Below are 21,458 nucleotides of genomic sequence, written 5' to 3'. Positions count from 1 at the left end.
AGCACTGGTAGAGCTTCACTGGTGCCAGAGCAATATTAGGAAAAGCACTGTTGGGGACAAAGACAGTGCGTCTCATGTCATCGTCCAGTGTCAGATTCCTGTTTGGTCTGGAGGCCGTTAAATTATGCTGCTTCTGATGTGGGCAGGTGTCAACATCCTCATTAACATGCTAGTCAAGAAAGTATCCTTGGATTTCCATCTTGATGATAATATTCAGGCACTGTCCTGTGAGGTGATCGCTGCTCCTGCTCTGATTGAATTGCCATTGGACTCCACCTAGAATGTAAAGTTGCCCTTTGATTCTTCCATATGCAGTCCCCTGCCTTTCCTGCACAGTTTTTTTCTCATTTGCTGGAGCTGGCACAAGTTAACACTGAAATATTCCTTAGCCCATGGAGCCATGTGAATCTTTCATGCATAGCCTCAGGTAGCATTCTCTTTCCCCCTCCTCTCTCTGGCTCTGTCCTCACTGAATAGTTAACTCAAGTTATCTACGCTTGAGTTTAACTCCTCCTGAGTTCACTTAGCTTGAACGAGAGCAGCCACGCTGTGCTGCTGCAAGCAGCATACAGTGATTGTGTTAGCAGCTGTCGAGTTGTGCTAACTTGAGCTGCCACCTATACTCCATGATGGGCCATCCAACTTGAGTTTAAAGCACCACCAAACTTGAGTTTTAAGGTTTTTTGTGTGTGGACAGGAATTGAGTTAGAGGTATCACTCATGTTAGGAATAAGCCCTCTGTCTGTGCACCCTATCACATGCTATTTAGACTTTCACTGTACTGCCTGAAGGTGTTAAACCTGAAGCAGTTTGCCAGTTTCTCTCCCTTGCTCATAATTTTGAAGGAATCATGGTTCCTTTATGATTCCAGTTTATCAATATTTCCATTCAGTGTTGAATAAGATTGCTTGGTGGACAGCATCTAGTCCATCACCTTTTTGTTTTTTCTAAAAAATTTTAGATCTAATTTTTATTTTTCAAATCTGTATTACTACTGAGAAAACTCTAAAGAGGTGCCTACAGGTGATGACTATGGTTCTCTTTCTAGGCATTTTCAGATGAACTGCAAAATAGAGCAAGTGGAAATATTACCAATGTCAAAATGCACAAGCCTGTGCCAGAGAATGCCCAGCAAGGACAAGGTAAGTTTGTTTTGTTAATGTTTTGTAAGTTTTATAACTATTCTAGTGATTGAAAAAAATTCTTAAAATTTTCACCTAATATATATTTTTTTGATATTGGTTTGGTGAACATGTCCGTCCCAGTGTTCAAAGTAAGACAGTGATAATCCTATTAGTAAAAATCAGTTAAAGCAGAAAATTGTATCTCTCCAGCAATAGGTTTGTGTACACTTGTAAAAATCATGCCCATAATTCACTACCAGTCATAACCATAGTAGAAGCTGTAGTGTAGACAGAACACAGGTATTTTTACCAGCGTACTAACAAAGATTCTGAGCAGGTAAACAGTCTTACTACCACCTGTGATGCCTGGTGAATTACTGGATCATACATCCCATGGGGCCAGTCTTGCTCCTATTAAAATCATTGGACATTCTGCAAGAAAGTAAGACTGATGAGAAACAAATGTGAAACTAAATAGTTTTTTTTTTTCATTGTCCAACCTGACAGGATTACAAAGAGCAGGATAAATATTGCACACTTAATTAGATTTTTTAAAAAATATAATATTCAGATCCTGCTCAAAGGCTACTGAAAGAAATGAGAATCCACAAGCTTGCTTATTTTCATACTAAGTCACATTTCCACTCATATATCCTGCAGTGGGCCCATATGGTATGAGTTTACAATCACAGAGGGATCTCTCTACTCCATGTACACTGTAAAAGTGTTTTCTGTGCTGCCCCAGATTGGAGGGCAGTGATGGGAACAGGTAAAGACAGAGACCAGGGACTTTCCATTTACAAAGAGGCAGTGGCTCCAACACATAGGTATTGCGGGGCTATAGCTGCTGTTTGAGCCTACGTATTGGAGCAGCAGCTATAGCAGGATAGGTTGTTTTGAAACTTTGTGCCCTAGACCCAGCTTGGGGGTCGATCTCCTTGCCCTGGCTCAACTTTCTCCCACACAGTTACCTGGGCTTTGTGTGGGTGAACACGATATAATTTTATGTTGTAAACTGGGTATGTCTGTAATCTTCTCCATGGGAATGTGACGGACTAAGACCAAAAATCAAACTTTTTGTGAGCTCTCTACTAAATGCACATAGAGGCAGGTGAGTCCCTCGCTCTAGGGAATAGAACCTTTGCTGAGATACACTTCTATCATTTTAATTTCTTTTCTCTTGCAGCTTTCTTTGGGCCCATTTCAACCCCAAAACAGGGAGTGCATGAAGTGCAGATTGGTTCCATTACATTCCAAATAGCAAGTGGAGACATTACCACGCAAAAAACAGATGTCATTGTGAACATATCAAATCAAACGTTTAACCTCAAAACAGGTACTTTAGCCTAGTGATTGAGATTAATGAGAAATACATTTTGAGTGGTTTGAGTGCATGCGTAAGAGGATGGGAGGGAAGAATTTTCAATATATACAAGTCTTTTTTTATACATTGTTCCCTGGCATTTTCAAACTGGGAAAGCCGTACTAGGAAGTATTTTAATATAATTTGTTACTGTTCGCCCCAGTATATAGAAAAATCCTATAGAATTTAATAGAGAATGAGAATCTTTCTCTAGAACGTTTAAACCTCCCTATAGAATTCTATAGCAGGGAATCATTCATTGTCTTATGTTCTGTGCAATGGGGTCAGCTGCCTCCCATGTACCCCTCATGGCCGGGGGTGCTTCTGCGGTACCTACTAACAATTTCTCCCTCAAAGGGCTTTTTAAACAAACTCCACACAGGCATTTCTGATCCATTCACCACCACCCCTTCTCAGGGGTCCAAGTTTATTCACCTAAATAAAGCTCCAAAATAAAACCCAAGAGTTCCAAAACACAGTCCATCTGTTTTACCCTCTTGTCAGGTCACTCCCAAACTTTTCCTGCCTGTAGTCTCAATAGGGAAACCTTACGTCCCAAGTTTTTCTGCTGGAGTCTGATCACTCCCAGCAGTCTCCAATTCACCCTACAGGCCTTCCTGCCTGGGGCCTTTCCCCCTTTGGCAGGCCACTCCCAGGCACAATCTAGCTGGAGCCTCAGGTTTGTGGTTCTTGCTTCCAAATCCCCCTGGGATTAGGTTCTTACTTGCAGAAACCTTTTTTACTTCCTACAGTTTCCTGAACTTCCACCTGCACTGCAGCCAGTTGCTGCCCTTTATTGGGAACTACCTGATCTAATCCAGGTGTGCATCTTTAGTAATAAGAGTTCACTACCCTTACGCCCTCCAGCCCTCAAGAGGCAAGCCATCCTGACCTTTTACAGTCTGTATGAAGTTTAAACATTACATAGGAAGTAAAGCTTTCTCTTTTAAATATTATAAGCTTTATAATATTTATAAACCAAGTTATTGGTTTATCCCTATTACATTTTATAGGACTTATCTATAAGGAAGTAACAGTTTTATTTGACCTCATTGGGAACTGTTCGGTATTCAGCACTTTTGAAGATCAGGAAGATGCCTTAACATCTGATGCAGGCTTCTATTTTTTAAAAATCTTGACCTATTCTTTTGCCAGATGTGAGAGGATATTGTGTACTCGGTCTTTTGACCTGGGTGAGACTTTGAGTACTCTTAATTTGATTTGTCAAGCTAATATGGCCCTTCTTATTTCAGGTGTCTCTAAGGCAATTCTGGAAGGTGCTGGACCACAGGTTGAAGCAGAATGTGCTCAGCTAGGTATGAATACAACATATGTGACCTGCTTTCTAGAGGCACTGAGCACCCACAGTTTCCACTGAAGGCAGTGGGAGTGGTGGGTGCATACCACTGCTGAAAATTAACCTACTATTGTATTTGTGTTTATCCATGATCTCACAACTCCTTAATTAATTAATATGATGTGTGTAAAACATCTTAAGAGATGTTAAAATAAAGTACAAAGCAGAAGAAAAATACTTAAGAGATGTCAGCATCAAGGTAAATTAAAAGAACCTGCTCTGCTATATGACTCTTCCTCTTGTGCCAGTAAAACCTTCAAAACAGGGCAAAAGTACAAAGGGTTAGATGGTGCCTTTGGTCAGAGCCTGAGCACTGGGTGGTACATATTTATATGTAAAGAAATGAGCTGCACCACCCAGCAGCAGCCTCAGAAGACATTGTGCTTCTGACACAATCCTCTGACTGACTTTTTCTTTTGTGTCCCTTTTTCTGAAGTTAGGAAGTAGTAATGTGCTGCTGGCTTATACCAGCAACCCACAGCATCCTCCGCATGGCTTAGAGACAAGTAAAAAAGGAAAGTTCCTATCTTAATGGAACTTGTATCTAATTTTAGACATAATCTATTGAAGAATGATAAATACAACCTATGCAAGATAAAGATCCAACAGGAAAAAATTATGAGTTCTGTGTTTAACTACAGGGAAGAGGTAAATGTGTAGGTTAGCACGGAAAGGCAATTGAAGGAAGTGGATATGATGGGAGAGTTGAAAGAGGAGTGAGGCTGTGTAGTCCACAGAACCAGAGAGGAAAGTCCGAATACCAGTGGAGCACTGAGTTGCACCAAGCTGTCTGAGTGCACAGAGCAAGCTGAGGAGTAAGGCCAGATAAGATGTGGACGGAAGCTGAGCTGTGGCCTTGAAAGCAGGGATGAGGGGTTTGAATCTGGTGCAGAAGGAGATTGGAAGCCAATGCAGGGGCTCAAGGAAAGGGTAGTACAGGCAGGTGGCAGGTGAAGATGATGAAGATGATTTAGAAAAGTTTGCATTATGGATAATTAAAGGACTTATCACTTTCTGTTATGCCTTATATATTTTCTTTCATCTTTCAGCCTCACAACCTCACGATGACCTTATAACCACACAAGCAGGAAACCTGATGTGCAAAAAAATAATTCATCTTGTTGCCCAGAATGATACCAAATCTTTAGTCTCCAAAGTGCTCCAGGAGTGTGAACTGAAGAAGTACACATCGGTTGCCTTCCCAGCAATTGGAACAGGTTTATGTTTTTGTTGGAAAATTAAACTAAAACCAATCAGCCTTCTTGAGACCAAATTCATCCTGTGTGATTCCATTGACATCAGTGCTTCAGCCAATTGATTTACCTGAAAAGTTTATTCTCCTATATTAAGAAAATTGTTGTGACGTTGGGGCAAATAACAGCTAGTGAAGCTCAGAGCAAGGATTTTGAAACGATAAGGAAGCTGGAGATCACTGTTGTTAACTTAAATATAAAGTGATTTAAGACTGTCCTGTTTTAACGTTAGAGACTTGAGAATATCCATATGATATTACCATCTAGAGAACCATGAATGCTTGTCTCAACTGATGTTCATGGATATCCCACTGGAAGGTGTCTATGTGCCTATTTCTGCTCCTACTGAAGTCAGTGGAAGTTTCTATTCTGACTTCTGTAGGACCAGGAACAGGCCTTAGATGGATGGGATATAAACCTATCTCTGTAGGCCGGATTCTTCCTTAGCCCTGCTTCTGCATTCCTTGATCACTCAAAATTTCCATTCAAATCAATGAGAATCATTGGAATAAAAGAATGCAGAATTGGGCGCTATGTTTAAGATCTAGTTGTGCATGGGTCCATTACTTGAATAAAATTATATCTGTATTAAATGTCTTTCAACACATTGATACATGTATTTTTTTTGTATTGTTACATTTGTTACAGGTCAGGCAGGCCTTGATCCAGCAGTAGTAGCTGATAACATGATGGATGCTGTAGTTGATTTTGCAAGTGATAAATCTGTTCAAATTGTGAAAAACATTAAAATTATCATCTTCCAGCCACAACTACTAAGTGTGTTCCATGCAAACATGCAGAAAAGAGAAAGTACTGCTAATGCACCTGCATCAGAGTCCTTCTTCTCAAAATGTGCTTGTAAGTAGATGTCTGGTTGTTCATTTTTAAGTGGAGGCATAAATAACCCTTATTTAATTTTAGCAACTGAGTAACCGCAAGTATTTATACTTCATTACAGCATTCTTCGGCTTGGGAAAACGTGCTACAGAAAAAAAGCCTGCAATGGTTTTGCAAAAGAAAGTTGAGAGAACTGTTTTTCAGATTTGTGGTGAAAGCCAAAAAAACATGGAAGATGCTATATCCTGGATTAAAAACCTGATTTTAAAGGAACAGCATGAAAACACTATCTCAGATGAATGGATTTCAAGCTTTGATGACCAAGAATATAAGGAACTGGCAAACCTCCAGAAGAAACTGTCCATTCAGCTGGAATACAAGTATCCTGTGCCTTTAATTCGAGTTTCTGGTGTTACCAAAGACGTCTTGCGTGCTTGCTTGGAAATTCAAGAAATGATCAAAAGAGTTAGAGCTGTTCAAGAAGAACAGTCCAAGGCAGAACTTCTCAGCAACCTAGTTGAGTGGCAATATTTAAAAAATAATCAGTACCTGCCTTTTGACAGCCTAACAAATCTACGCTTAGAGGATGCTGCAGCATTAAACCAAAAAGAGATTAACATCACCATTTGGAATAAAAACTATCAAGTGGATCTGGAAGCCAAACGTGCTATAGATGACACAGGGAAAATTATGGCCATTCTACGAATCTCAAAAGATGAAGGTGAATGAAAGCTGTTCGGTGTTACTTCGGGCCATACTGTGTCTAGCTTAGCATGAGTAAGTTGTGGGGAGACTATACAAGGGACAAACAAAGTAGCAGTTCCTGTGCACATCTGAAATACTAACAGTTCTGAGCAGCCATATGAGAAAGGTGCTGGATTCAGAAACAAAGATGATAAAGGCTCTTGGATTTATTAAAACTGATAAATACAGAAAATAAATACCATGGTGCCTACGAAGAACTCAATAATAATTCGGCTGCTAGTGTGCGGTGACCACCACTTCTCACATAGATCAGAATCATCTCATTCTTACCCTGAGATTCCCCCTCTTTTGTTTGTTATATCCATCTGTTGTCTCTCATCTTACACTTGAATTATATAAACGTTTCAGGGCAGGGGCCATCTTTCTATTAACTATGTACAGTGTCTAGCACAGTGGCACTGTAGCCTCTAAGTGCTACTGTAACACATAGGAGATGCCTAATGAGAGCTGTTCATCATCTCCCCCCACCAGAATAAATGTTTAAGGAATACTACAATTGCAGTCATGAAGGGTAATCGTTGTTCTCTCAGAGGCCCCTGCTTTTTTCTTTCTTTTTGTTCGTGGAGAGAGTTTCAGTTTTTATTAAATCTTTATTATTCTTGAAAAGACGTGATTGAGGAGGACTTAAACAGAGGGTTCCTTTGCTTTAAATCCAAGCCAGTTTCACGCTGACTGACAACACAGCTAAGGTCTTAACCTCTCTGACATGAACTGAGAAAGAGAAATGCAGCTGTGATGGAGTTTGGCCTTTATATTTTGAGGGGAGGTTATGTTTAGTTTAATAAGGAAACTCCCTTGTTCTCCCAGATGCCAATTGACCACCTGTATATAGTGTAATTAGATTTTCAGAAAGACTTTGTCAAGCCTTCACCAAAGGCTCCTGAGCAAAGTAAGCAGTCATGGTATAAGAGGGACGGTCCTCTCATGGAATGGTAACTGGTTAAAAGATAGTAAACAAGGGGCAGGAATAAATGGTCAGTTTTCAAAATGGAGAGAGGTAAATAGTGGTGTCCCCCGGGGTCTGTACTGGGCCCAGTCCTATTCAACATATTCATAAATGATCTGGAAAAAGGGGTAAACAGTGAAGTGGCAACATTTGCAGATGGTACAAAACTACTCAAGATAGTTAAGTCCCAGGCAGACTGCGAAAAGCTACACAAGAATCTCTCAAAACTGGGTGACTGGGCAACAAAGTGGCAGATGAAATTAAACATTGATAAATGCAAAGTAATGCACATTGGAAAACATAATTCCAAATATACATATAAAATGATGGGGCCTAAATTAGCTGTTACTACTCAAGAAAGAGATCTTGGAGTCATTGTGGATAGTTCTGTGAAAACATCCACTCTGTGCAGTGGCAGTAAAAAAAAAAAAAGGCAAACAATATTGGGAATCATTAAGAAAGGGATAGATAAGACAGAAAATATCATATTGCCTCTATATAAATCTATGGTATGCCCACATCTTGAATACTGTGTGCAGATGTGGTTGCCCCATCTCAAAAGTATATGGGAATTGGGAACGGTTCAGAAAAGGGCAACAAAAATGATTAGGCATATGGAACGGCTGCCGTGTGAGGAGAGATTAATAAAATTGGGACTTTTCAGCTTGGAAAAAAGACAACTTAGGGGCGATATGATTGAGATCTATAAAATCATGACTGGTGTGGAGAAAGTAAATAAGGAAGTGTTATTTACTCCTCATAACACAAGAACTACGGGTCACCAAATGAAATTAATAGGCAGCAGGTTTAAAACAAACAAAAGGAAGTATTTTTTCACACAATGCACAGTCAACCTGTGGAACTCCTTGCCAGAGGATGTTGTGAAGGCCAGGACTATAACAGGGTTCAAAAAAGAATTAGATAAATTTGTGGAGGATAGGTCCATGAATGGCTATTAGCTAGGATGGGCAGGGATGGTGTCCCTAGCCTCTGTTTCCCAGAAGCTGGGAATGGGCGACAAGGAATGGATCACTTGATTACCTGTTCTGTTCATTCCCTCTGGGGCACCTGGCACTGGCCACTGTTGGAAGACAGGATCCTGGGCTAGTTGGACCTTTGGTCTGACCCAGTGTGACCATTCTTATGTTCTTACCTGTGAACCTTCAGATGTCTGGCTAAGGCCATGTCTACACTACCCGCCAGATCGGCATGTAGTGATCGATCTATCGGGGATCGATTTATCATGTCTAGTGTAGACGTGATAAATAGATCCCCAATCGCTCTGCCGTCGACTCCAGAACTCCATCACGGCAAGAGGCGGAAGCGGAGTCGACGGGGGAGCGGCCGACGTCGATTCCGTGCCGCGAGGACACGAAGTAAGTGATTCTAAGTCGATCTCAGATACGTCAACTTCAGCTACGCTATTCTCGTAGCTGAAGTTGTGTATCTTAGATCGATTCCCCCCCCCCCCCCCCAGGGTAGACCAGGCCTAAGATAGGATTATGCATTCTCTTGACGAAGAATGGCATTAATTAGAGATTGAATAATAAATGGGTGTTCTACTTTCAGAAAGGATTTATAATAAGGTATATGCCTGCATACCAGAGGAATCTAGTGTAAATAATATATTAACAGAATGTTTACTTTGCAGGTAAATTAGTAGCTCTCCCTGAAGAGTGGTGTGATATGAAACAAGAACGTGTCAAAGTGGTGGAGTTACATCAAGAAATGAAAGAATATCAAGATGTTCAGATGAAGTTTCAACAGACATGTTCAGCATTCAAAATTGAAAAGGTTAAAATGCTGCTCTAGTTTCTAGATATCTTGGTGACTGGCACTAGATTAGATAATGACGAAGGATGGACGAGGGGTTGGTTTAGCTTTCTAAATTTGGATAGTTCCTTGATAGGAGAGGAAGGATTAATAGATTCATACATTCCAAGGTCAGAAAGGATCATTGCGATCATCTAATCTGACCACCTGTATAAAACAGACCATAGAACTTCGGCAAAATAATTCATTTTGAACAAGAGCAGATCTTTTTAAAAACGTCTAATCTTGATTTTAAAATTGTCAGTGATAGAGAATCCACCAGGACAAATGGTAAATGTTAATTACCCTTGCTGTTAAAAATTTATGCCTTCTTTCCAGTCTGAATTTGTCTAGCTTCAACTTCCAACCATGAGCAGACACAGTGAAAAAAATCCTTTCCTAGTCTGTTTTTATTTATAATATATGTAGATCCTATTATTGCTTTGAAAAGAAGCTAAGCTATTGCAGGTGTAGCACCAGTTTTCAGAAGTCTAGCAAAGTCACTCTGCCCAACCTTATAGTGAGACTGTTTCTCAGAACAAGACTTCTCAAGACAGTGCTGAGAATGGGGGCTGGTGATGGAAATCCGTCAGCACTACCTTTCTTCCACCCTACATCTCGGACCAGAACCTCTGCTGGTGTAAATCAGCTTGGTTCCATTGAAGCCAATGAAATTATGCTGGTTTATATCAGCTGAATATCTGGGTCCTTATCTCCTATGACAGGTCTTCTTGGGAGGGAAGCTCATCAGTCTGCTAGCATCTATCAAAAGAATTTAGGAGATCATCTCTCCTCTCTAGAGTCTTTATGAGGTGGTTGATGGCCCCTCCCCTGTCCAGTGCTTTTAGGGAGTGGCCAACATTCCCCTTTCAGAAATTTCTGATGCTTCATGGAGATTTCCCCTGGAATCTCCAAATTCCTTGTGAGATCTTCCTAAGTGTAACTAGTCAGGAAAAGCAAGACCCAATAGCTCCTCTAATTGGTTCCACTGCTGTGCTTTTTTAAGAGCTAACTGCACACTAGAGATTACTACACACAGGGAATTCCTTACAAAAAATATAATAAAAAGGGACTTGACCATGAAGACGGTTGCTACCATTATATCTACACTAGCTTTCTTCCTAAAATCTCTCCGTATTGCACTACGTGCAGCTCTGCCAGTGGGAGCATACTATAGACCGTTTGCTGGGGTTGTAATCACTATGTAGTCTAACCCTGCTGAGAGCAAGTCAAGGCAACATGGGGTCAGATTTTTAAAGGTATTTAGGTGCCAAAAAATGCAGATAGGCACCTAGTGGTTGAAATCAATGGGAGTTAGACACCTACGTGCCTTTGAAAATCCCACTCAGCTCCTGTCAGCATCTTTAGGTGCCTAAATGTCTGCAAAAATCTGGTCCGTGGTGTTTAAAACGCTGGCTGCCAATACCTTGTCTGCACTCGCACTTCCACTGTTACTACCCGCGGTGCAGTTGCACCAGGGGTACTTCAAAGGTGGGAGACTTTAGGAAAGTTGCTAGTGTAGACAAAATCAATGTCTCACCTACTGGTGTGTGCATACAACCTGCTAGTTAGATGATTTGGGAGAATATTAATGATCTACAAAAAGAATCTTACACTGCAAAGCAGATGGTATCAATATCACCATAATACTAACCATTATCAAAGTTAACATCACAGTTAAGATATTCAAAGCAAATCTTATGCAGCGTATGTCATATGTTTAGTACACAGTGATTTTAACCCTTTCATAGTAGCCTTTCTGCTACAGTGAAGCATAGCAATGTACTGTTTAATTTCCAGCAACCAAGAAGCTAAAATAAGGAGGATAAGTTCTCCTTCCTCTTCATCCCACTGGTTTGGGGGAGCTCCCACTTCTTTCTGGCTGGGGTAGTGAGGACTTTCCAAGTAAGAGAATCTGAAGTGTGAGCAATAGGAGGAGGCACCTTTCCACTTCCTCTCCTATAAAAGAAGTTCTGCCTACTGGCCATCTCCCTCTTTTCCAGACCGAACGCTGTCTGTTGCTTCTCCATTTGCAGAGGAGAAAAGACAGATAAACAATACATAATCATTTAATTTTATGCAAAATCCCTCTTTTGAAATACCTGTAAATCCTCTAACCTGTCCTGAAGCAGGACTTTAGATCTACCAGTTATAATAATTGTTACATCAGTACAGATGCACCATCCTGCTCAAATCTAAATGATGGCAATTAGAGGAATTGAGATGTTCTGCTACACAGATTACTACATTGCTAATACACACACGCATACACTTGTTTAGCTGGATATAGGTCTGGTGGGGCACTGTTTCCTTTCAGATACACTTCTTTGCTGGTCTCTACCCTTTTCTTTTTGATGCATGCCGATCACCACAAGAAGCTACTACATCATCATATAATAGCAAGGCAGTTAACAACATCCACCAAAACTGGTGATCTCCCCATCATATTTTGATATATTTTAACCACTGCAACGTGCATTTGAAAGCTAGCACCTCACTGAAGATGTATAAAAGATATGGGACAGCAGTGAAATGGTACAGAGAGAATCTAACTAACGAATCTACCTAAATGGATATGTTATTTTTATAACTACTACTAGTCTTACTGCACATTCTATTTATTTTTGATATCCTGTTAACCAACTATAAAAATGACACATTGGTCACAGAATGAGGCTCTGAAAGCAAAATATTTTGTATCACATTGTGGGCCAGGTGCTCCTCTCAAGTGATGCCAGTATCAAGCTGCTTTAATTGAAGATGTTGGTCATTATCAATATCATGTCTCATTTTTTAACTTTGTAGTTTGAGAGCATACAACATCATTACTACTGGCAGGCCTACCTCATAACGAAGCAGGAGATGGATTCCAAAAATGGCAGCACAAATAATGAGAAGCTTCTATTTCATGGGATACGTAGTGCTGCATTTATCATAACTAATCACAGTGACACAATCAGTGCCAGTCACACAACCAGTTATACCCATGTCAATTTGGAGAAATTACAGTGAGTTTAGTGGAGTTGCTCAAGAGAAATATCAATATAAATAAGGCTAGAAAATGCCGCTTTGTAATTAATCATCCTGTTTTTCTGATTTGATGCCAAGGGTGTTAGTCATTATCAATAATATTTTATTTTCTCATGTTGTAGATTGAAAGGATACAAAATCCTTACTACTGGCAGGCCTACCAAATAAAAAAGCAGGAGATGGATTCCAAAAATGGCAATACAAATAATGAGAGGCTTCTATTTCATGGAACAACAAGTGGCTCATTAACCATTATTAATAATAAGGGATTTAATCGCAGTTACGCCGGAATGAATGGTAATGTGAAATTTAAAGCATGTTGCTTTCATAAGCATGGGATAAAATAGGATGACAAGGTGTAACATTTTCATGCTGTCAAAATACACATGTCTCCGATGCACAGTGATTCCTTATTGGCCCTGGAGACTATTCCTTTCTGTACAAAGGTCAGGGGCGGGCAAACTTTTTTTGGCCTGAGGGCCACATTGGGTTTTGGAAATTGTATGGAGGGCCAGTTAGAGGAGGCTGTGCCTCCGACCCCCCTTGCTTCTCGCCCCCTGACAGCCCCCCTCCGGACTCCTGCCCCATCCAAACCCCCCCCCCCCCCCCCCCGTTCCCTGACGGACTGCCCCTGGAACCCCTGACTTCCCCCCGACCCCCCATTCAACCCCCCCACCTCCGTTCCCCACCCTCTGACCACCCCGACCCCATCCACACCCCCCGCCCCCTGACCAGCACCCCGAACTCCCCTGCCCTCTATCCGACCCCCCTGCTCTCTGCCCCCCTTAACGTGCAGCACAGAGCACCGGTGGCTGGCGGTGCTACAGCTGCGCCGCCGAGAGCGTTGCGCCGGTGTCGTGTAGTAAATGGCTCTCCGTAACTGCTACCAGTAGCACATTCCTACGTGGAGCAGTTTAATACACTACACGGGCAGCATGGTGCACTGAGGCTGCGGGGGAGGGGCCGGGGGCTATGCTCCCGGACCAGGAGCTCAGGGGCCGGGCAGGAGGGTCCCATGGGCCGGAAGTGGCCTGCGGGCCATAGTTTGCCCACCTCTGACTTAAGTTGGATTCTTTATGTGCCTCAGCTGTTCTCCATTGCAGTCATGACTCAGCTTTAGACGTAATAATACAATAATGATTCTTAACACTTCTACACTTCCTTTCATCAGATGATCTTAAAGCACTTCGCAAACATTAATGCATTTAGGCTCCTACCACCCCTGTAAAGCAAGGAAGTATCCTCATATTATAGATGGGGAAACAAAAGCATAAAGACTTTCAGCATCTTCCCAAGGGACCAATAGCAGAACTGAAAATAGACCTTGTGAGTTTTCGCAAAAAGAAAAGGAGTACTTTTGGCACCTTAAAGACTAACCAATTTATTTGAGCATAAGCTTTCGTGAGCTACAGCTCACTTCATCGGATGCATAAAGTGATGAAGTGAGCTGTAGCTCACAAAAGCTTATGCTCAAATAAATTGGTTAGTCTCTAAGGTGCCACAAGTACTCCTTTTCTTTTTGCGAATACAGACTAACATGGCTGCTACTCTGAAACTTGGGCGTTTTGACTACCAGCCCTCTTTTTGTGTGTGTGCCAATTAGTGCATCAGAGATACATGTGTGCAGCCAACATAAAATAAAATTCGAATGTGACCAACTGATTAGTTCTCTTGTGAGCCTGGAATCAGCAAGGTGATTTTATGGGACAGTATTACTTTAAAAGTTAAACTAATTCAGGGGTCTCAAATTCAAATGACCACGAGGGCCACTTGAGGACTAGTGCATTGGCCCGAGGGCTGCATCACTGACACGCCCCCCTCTTGCTGCCCTTGGCCCCGGCCCCACTCCCCCCTTTTATGAGGCCCCGCCCCTGCCCCACCTCTTCCCACCCCTTCCCTGCCCCCATTCCAACCCCTTCCCCAAAGTCCCCACCCCAACTCGGCCCCCTTCCTGCCCCCAGAGGGTGCAGGAGGGGTGTGGCAGGGGTGCAGGGTGCGGCAGGGGGTTCAGGGCAGGGAGTTGGGGTGTGGGGTGCAGAAGGCGTGAGGGGTGCGGCAAGGGGCTCAGGGGGTGGGGGTGCAGCAGGGGGCTCAGGGCAGGGGGTTGGGGTGCAAGAGGGGTGAGGGGTGTGGGCTCCGGCTCGGTTCTGCTCTGCTTACCTAGAGTGGCTCTGGGGTGGCAGCAGTGCGCACCGGGGCCAGGGCAGGCCCCCTGGCCTGCTCCAGCCCTGCTCCGGGAAGCAGCCGCAACCACGTCCCTGCTGCCCCTGGGGGAGGGGGAGCACAGGGCTCCATGCGCTGCTTTTGCCGCTCCTCCAGGTACCTCCACCAAAGCTCCCATTGGCTGCGGTTCCCCATTCCCGGCCAATGGGAGCTGTGGGGGGCATGCCTGGAAGCAACGCACGGAGCCCTCTGCGCGCAGCCCCCCACACACCCTCAGGGACGTGGTGCCAGGAGCAGTGTGGGGCTCGTGGTGCCAGGGGGGCCAATCTCGGCCCACAGGCTCGGCCCAAGTTTCAGAGTTTGCCCAACCCTGGCCCAGAAGTAGGTGGGGGGGGGGTGCGGGGAGCTTGGCGGGCCGCAGGAAATAGCCCGTGAGCCACGTGTTTGAGACCCCTGAACTAATTGTTGTGCTGACAACCCCACCACAGTCGTCAGTGGAGGCATTCGTCTTCTGTTAACATCAGTCTGGATTGTCTCCCTCCACATGCGGATCTCATACCTGCCATGTTGAAGAAGGATAAACCTCCTTTGCAGAATGGAAAGGGGTGGAGAATGGCAGATCAGAGAGATTTGTGAATTGGATGGGAGCGTATAACTATTTTGTCCATTTGGCCCTGTGAAGGTTAATCAGAAAAGATAATACAGCATAGTACTCAATGTTCTTTTTGGTATGGGGACAACTGTGAACGGACTGAGTCCCTGGTGAAGCGGTTCTAATGAATCTGTGCTTCCAGGGAGCTGTGGAGAACCTGACTTCGTGGGATCACCCAAAAATGGAAATGAGCCCCACAGTCTGTTCTCAAAACAAAATGATAGAGGAGAAATGCTGCAGGGAGATTCTCTAGATGTCCTGTCCCAGAGTCCTCTCACAGGCCCCCAAATTTGTGGAGTACTGCGAGATAATACTATTTACTGCTGTATAACTGACAATACTATGACAGGTTTCAGAGTAACAGCCGTGTTAGTCTGTATTCGCAAAAAGAAAAGGAGCACTTGTGGCACCTTAGAGACTAACCAATTTATTTGAGCATGAGCTTTCGTGAGCTTTCATGACAATACTATGTCAGATCATCCATCTTTCTGTCTCTGCTTCCCTTCTCGGCCCCAGCATCCCTCCAGAAACTCCCTGTTTGTTTCCCATTTTCAGAACCCCCCATCTCTGCCTTCTTCCAGGAAATACCCCCTCATTTTCCATGTTGATGGGTGCATTAGGTACACCTAAGACAGAGATACAGAGAGAGCCATTAAAAGATAACGTTTGCCAACCTACCGTACATCCAATTTATTTTCTGTTCAAGGTGTCAGAAAAAAGTGATATCTCAGGTACTGCTGTCTGGAAAATGCTGTTGGCAAATACTGATTTTATATATTTATTTAAATAGTGTTCACTGTGGACAAATAGAGCATCTCCCATGGCTGTGACACGTAGCTCTAATATTTGCCTGTTGTTTTTAGTATGATGTACTGATGATATCTAACCCTTACAATACTACCCAATTTCCGGGTAGATGACACTTGGAAACTGAGTACCTCGTGGGGGCTGGAAGCAGTTCTTGCCTATTTGTTTATCGAGGATTTGCAGGACTGTGTTGGGAGTGGCGTGGATGGGTCTTTGTGGTTTATTTTTTTGGTGTGGAGAGGTTATAGGAGGAGAGTTTAGGCAGCTGGTAGGTGCTGTGTGTTTGGGGGAGGGTGTATGTAGTAGGAGGTTTCAACAGCTGGGATAGGACTCAGATTTCTTATTGGGGTGAGGGTAAGGGGAGAATTAGGCTGCTTTGCCAGTCTGTGAATCAATATAGTTGTCTGCAGAAGCTCAATGTAGCTTAATATGCTCATCTTCAGTGTTCTGCTCTGCCTGTTTTAGCTGATGACTCAGTGCTCCAATGGAAGCTCTAGGAGGCATTGTATTTGAAGCAGAAAGTGTGGCCGATGCATTAGCCTTGGAGAGTATGCAGCATCTGCTCTCCTCTCCACCTAGACAGTTCTTCTCAGGTCTACTTTTACCTTCAACAGTGTGTCTCAGATCAGGACACAGTTATTCATAACCAATGAACAAGTTTTTATTAATTCACCCAGAACCCCACAGGTATATAATCAACAGTTGTCAGTTCTTCAGTATTTCTAATGCATTTATCAATCTTCAGATCATTCTGCAAGATGTAAAGATGCACTTTGTCTAGGGTTTGATTTGAAATGGACTAGTTTAACACATCAAAAACAATTGCTTAAAAGTTTTCTTTGACATTCTACTAGTCTAGTTTGCTTGAACTTACAAAGGAGAAACATTTTTATAGAATCACTTAGTTAAAATCCCCAAATAAATTTCCTTGAAGTCTGACTAGAAAGTGTGCAGACCCAACCAGTTTCTTATTCCTGGTGGAAGAGAGCTTCCAACTTCAATTTATCTGGGATTCCTTAGACATGCCTCATGTTAGGGGGCTTATTCCTTTACCCACTTACTTCCCTGGTCCTTCTCGCATGAACAGAGAGCAACAATACCCGAAGTCCAAAGGTGCAAACAATTTGATGTTTATTGGGGTGAACTTCCAGCAAGCATGATTCCAGTTTCCTTCCTTAGTATCCTCCTTCCCAGCTCTGACACCACAGAGCCTTACACCTGTGTCCCTGTTCCCATTCCTGCCCTTAGCCAAACATTATTCCAATTTCCTTACCCCCATTCCCTGTTCCCATTTCCCCCTTTAGCAAAACATGATTGCAATTTCCTTACCCCTGTTCCCATTTCCCCCCTTTAGCAAAGCATGATTCCAATTTCTTCACCCCCATTCCCTGTTCCCATCTCCCCCACACACACACACACACTCCCTCCCACCCACGCCCACTCACTTCCTCATTGACTACAGATTATATAGTAAAACTTGAGTTCTGCTTAGCTATACCTTAACCAATCATTTTCCTGAAATTTAACTAACCAATCCTAACATATTGTAACATGATTATGTAACCAATTATATCCCACCACCTTAATTAGTTTATACCCAGCAAAATTAATTATACAGCAGACAGGAACAATCACAGAACCAGACAGAGATTATACAGACAAACAATAGCAAAGTGGGAACTATAATGACAAAACAATACAGAAGTGAGGATTTCACATCCCAGTATTGAGAAGTGAGTTCTTGCCAGACAGGATGCTGTTTCCTTTTACATTTTCTAGGCACTTTCCTTTCTCTGGAGGTGATAGGCATTATCAGGACAGGATTGTATTCCTAACAGCCCAATAGGACCTTCTTTCAGTGTGACTAGTTTGGAATGTGAGGATGTGACCGGTCGCTTCCTAGCTTATGGCTGCCTCTGCTGCTTAGCCAAAGGCCTTAGCCTAAGAACAGGGCCTCAGACTGTCACAGTAAGAAAAGGCCCTTACACTGGCAGACAGTGATTTTGATTCTCTTTTGTACCTTTATAACTAGCCAAGTGATAAGAATACACCTAAATTCTTAGAGTATAGGCCTTTACAGACAGGCCTGAATATCTATATCCTAACACCTCACGCATTAAACATATGGATTGTTGGTCTTCTGTTGTGAGCAAGCAGAGGTGGGATGAACAAAGGTACATCTTGTAATCTCGTCTTGTAACAATGGAATGGCTGCCATATGAGGAGAGATTAATGAAACTGGGACTTTTCAGCTTAGAAAAGAGTCAATTAAGGGGGGATATGATTGAGGTCTATAAAATCATGACTGGTGTGGAGACAGTAAATAAGGAAGTGTTATTTACTCCTTCTCATAACACAAGAACTAGAGGGTCACCAAATGAAATTAATAGGCAGCAGGTTTAAAACAAACAAAAGGAAGTATTTTTTCACACAACGCACAGTCAACCTGTAGAACTCCTTGCCAGAGGATGTTGTGAAGGCCAAGACTATAACAGGATTAAAAAAAAAACTAGATAAGTTAATGGAGGATAGGTCCATGAATGGCTATTAGCCAAGATGGACAGGGATAGTGTCCCAAGCCTCTGTTTGCCAGAAGCTGGGAATGGGTGACAGGGGATGGATCACTTGATGATTACCTGTTCTGTTCTTTCCTTCTGGGGCACCTGGCATTGGCCACTGTCAGAAGACAGGATCCTGGGCTAGATGGACCCTTTGGTCTGACCCAGTATGGCCGTTCTTACGTTCTAACCTTGTTTGTATACTCAATGGAGTGATCATTTTCCTGATTGTGTATAGTTACAGTGTATTCAAGGCATATTTGATATCTCTGCACTTCAGGCCCATTCTGCTTATGAAATACTATTTGTTTTAGCAATTTTCTCCAGATACCAGCAAGAAGGAATGGGCCCCAGTGCAAGAAACATGGTTCCACTGCAGTCATGACATCTGTAACAACAATATATTAAATTGTAACAGTGTGAAAGATAGATTCCATAGATTCTAGGATAAACCAAGAGAGAGAGTATAATGTCCTGCAGCAGCTCCACAGTGAGAGAAGAACCTGGAGCTAAGTGATAAACTGCCAGCTTGATGATATTACACTTGACATTGGTAAAAGGCTCCATACCAAGTAAGTCTGGAATGGTGCTGTGGCCCTAATTTCAATTCCAGATGTTCTCTTTTATTCATGGCAAGGTTTGGCGAAGGTTGTAGGCATCTTGGATATAGAAAAGTGAAAGACAAATAAATGATGGTTGTTCATGAAAAATTCTCAGATCTTTCTCTTTCTGATCGCAGCTGCATGCTATGGGAATGGAACGTACTTTGCTGTCAATGCCAATTATTCTTCCCATGATACCTACTCAAAACCAGATGCAAATGGGAAAAAATACATGTACCTGGCCCGAGTCCTCGTTGGAGAATATTGTGCTGGACAAAAAGGAATAATTGCACCACCGTCAAAAAACAACACTGATCCGACAGATCTGTTTGATAGTGTGACTGACAATAAGCCAAATCCATCAATGTTTGTCATATTTAATGACATTCAAGCTTACCCAGAATATCTTATTACTTTCACTAAATAAGCATTCTTTGTTACATGCAAGAAACTTTTAATCTTTATTTTGTAAGATTACCTCAAAGACCATAAGTTAATGAGAAAAAATTTGCAATGAAAGATGGTAAAACATATTTTACTATGTTAGCTTTTTAAAGTTTGATTGTTATGTATATGCCCAGTTGCTTAAATATACTTTTGTAATAGTCAAAAAAACAAGAGAGCCTACTTATAAAAAATATTTGCAACTACTGGAACAGGGGTGAGCAAACTACAGCCCGGCGGCCACATCCGGCCCTTCAGACATTTTAATCCGGCCCTCGAGCTCTCGCTGAGGAGCGGGATCCAGGGCTTGCCCCACTCTGGCGCTCCAGCCAAGGAGCGGAGTTGGGGGGTTGCCCCACTCCGCACATGCCAAGGCTCTGCACGGCTCCCGGAAGCCATGGCATGTCCCCCCTCTGGTTCCTACACATAGGGGCAGCCAGGGGGTTCGCACGCTGCCCCCGCCCCAAATGCAGCACCTGCAGCTCCCATTGGCTGGGAACCGTGGCCAATGGAAGCTGCAGGGGCAGCACCTGTGGATGTGGCAGCGCGCAGAGCCGCCGGGCCGCGCTTCCATATAGGAGCCGGAGAGGGGACATGCCACTGTTTCCAGGAACTGCTTGAGGTAAGCACTGCACAGAGTCTGCATCCCTGACCCCTTCCAGCCCCCCAACTCCGTGCCCCATCCCTGGTCCCCCCCCAACCCCTCATCCCCAGCCCCACCCCAGAGCCCACACACCCAGCCGGAGCCCTCACGCCCACCCCCACACCTCAACTCTCTGCCCCAGCCCAGAGCCCCCTCCCACACCCTGAACTCATTTCTAGCCCCACTCCAGAACCCGCACCCCAGCCAGAGCCCTCACCCCCTCCCACACCCCAACCCCCAATTTTGTGAGCATTCGTGGCCTGCTGTACAATTTCCATACCCAGATGTGGCCCTCGGGCCAAAAAGTTTGCCCACCACTGTACTAGAACATGCTAACCGTTTACACTGCTTGAAGTTTCGAGTTCAATTTTCAAAAATGAAAACTGCTCAATTACATTACATATCAACCAAATGAAAAATATTCTTGCATTGTATCCAAACACATTTTAATTATTAGTCTTTCTTATTCAGAATTATGACTGAGCACAACTAATAATTCTACAAGCCAGGTATTCAGTTCATGAGTTTGTATATTTTACAGCAGTGTCTGACACTGTAAATCAAGGAACAAATAAACTTAGAATAGTACCAATTAATAAGTGAATGTCCTAAGCCTTTATGATGCTAATATACTGAACAATTGTACTTCAGGCAGTTAGCTTCTTACTCTGCATCTTCAGTCAAGATGTCATCATGTTATATTTATAGTACCTGCAATAAAGCTGAATTAGTTACAGTAAATGGTTGTTGCATGTTGTGTTATACTGATAGCATTTGTGCGGGGGTAGTTTGTATTTCTGTTACAAATCTCTGTCACTGTGTTTTCATAATTCAGCTATGAAAATATGGACTGCAAATTCTCTAATCAGCTTTTGCTTTTTTAGAAAAACTTTACTCTCAGGATTTTTCTATATGAATAGACCATAACTTAAAAACAAAATGACATTTAAAAGCTGTACATAACAGCAATATCCCATTCCATAATCTTTCATTCAGCAGCAGCACATAGCGTAGGGTCTGACCTTTCAAAAACTTACTTAATTCAGTAGTGGATGGTTGCAAGATTGGACCCATTGTTTGCATAATAATTTATAACACTTTT

At 42.8% G+C, this 21,458-nt stretch overlaps 1 protein-coding gene across 3 annotated transcripts in view; it reads left to right on the top strand.

Annotated features, from left to right (window-relative positions):
- PARP14 (poly(ADP-ribose) polymerase family member 14) overlaps positions 1 to 21,097 on the top strand; it is a 44,694-nt gene extending 23,597 nt beyond the window's left edge. Inside the window, exons 11-19 of one of the 3 annotated variants that reach the window (XM_073305196.1) lie at positions 1,049 to 1,142; positions 2,311 to 2,460; positions 3,741 to 3,803; positions 4,894 to 5,061; positions 5,746 to 5,955; positions 6,056 to 6,655; positions 9,297 to 9,439; positions 12,610 to 12,784; positions 19,407 to 21,097. In XM_073305196.1, the coding sequence (XP_073161297.1) occupies positions 1,049 to 1,142; positions 2,311 to 2,460; positions 3,741 to 3,803; positions 4,894 to 5,061; positions 5,746 to 5,955; positions 6,056 to 6,655; positions 9,297 to 9,439; positions 12,610 to 12,784; positions 19,407 to 19,696 (1,893 nt within the window). In that variant the 3' untranslated portion in view covers positions 19,697 to 21,097. The other 2 variants (XM_073305197.1, XM_073305198.1) reach the window with 2 other exon arrangements.
- Positions 21,098 to 21,458: the final 361 nt, after the last annotated feature.

The sequence above is a fragment of the Lepidochelys kempii genome, chromosome 11, assembly GCF_965140265.1.
Source record: "Lepidochelys kempii isolate rLepKem1 chromosome 11, rLepKem1.hap2, whole genome shotgun sequence".
NCBI classification, from domain to species: domain Eukaryota; kingdom Metazoa; phylum Chordata; order Testudines; family Cheloniidae; genus Lepidochelys; species Lepidochelys kempii.
Note: the sequence above shows the minus strand (reverse complement) of the source record. Positions and strands in the feature narration are given on the sequence as shown.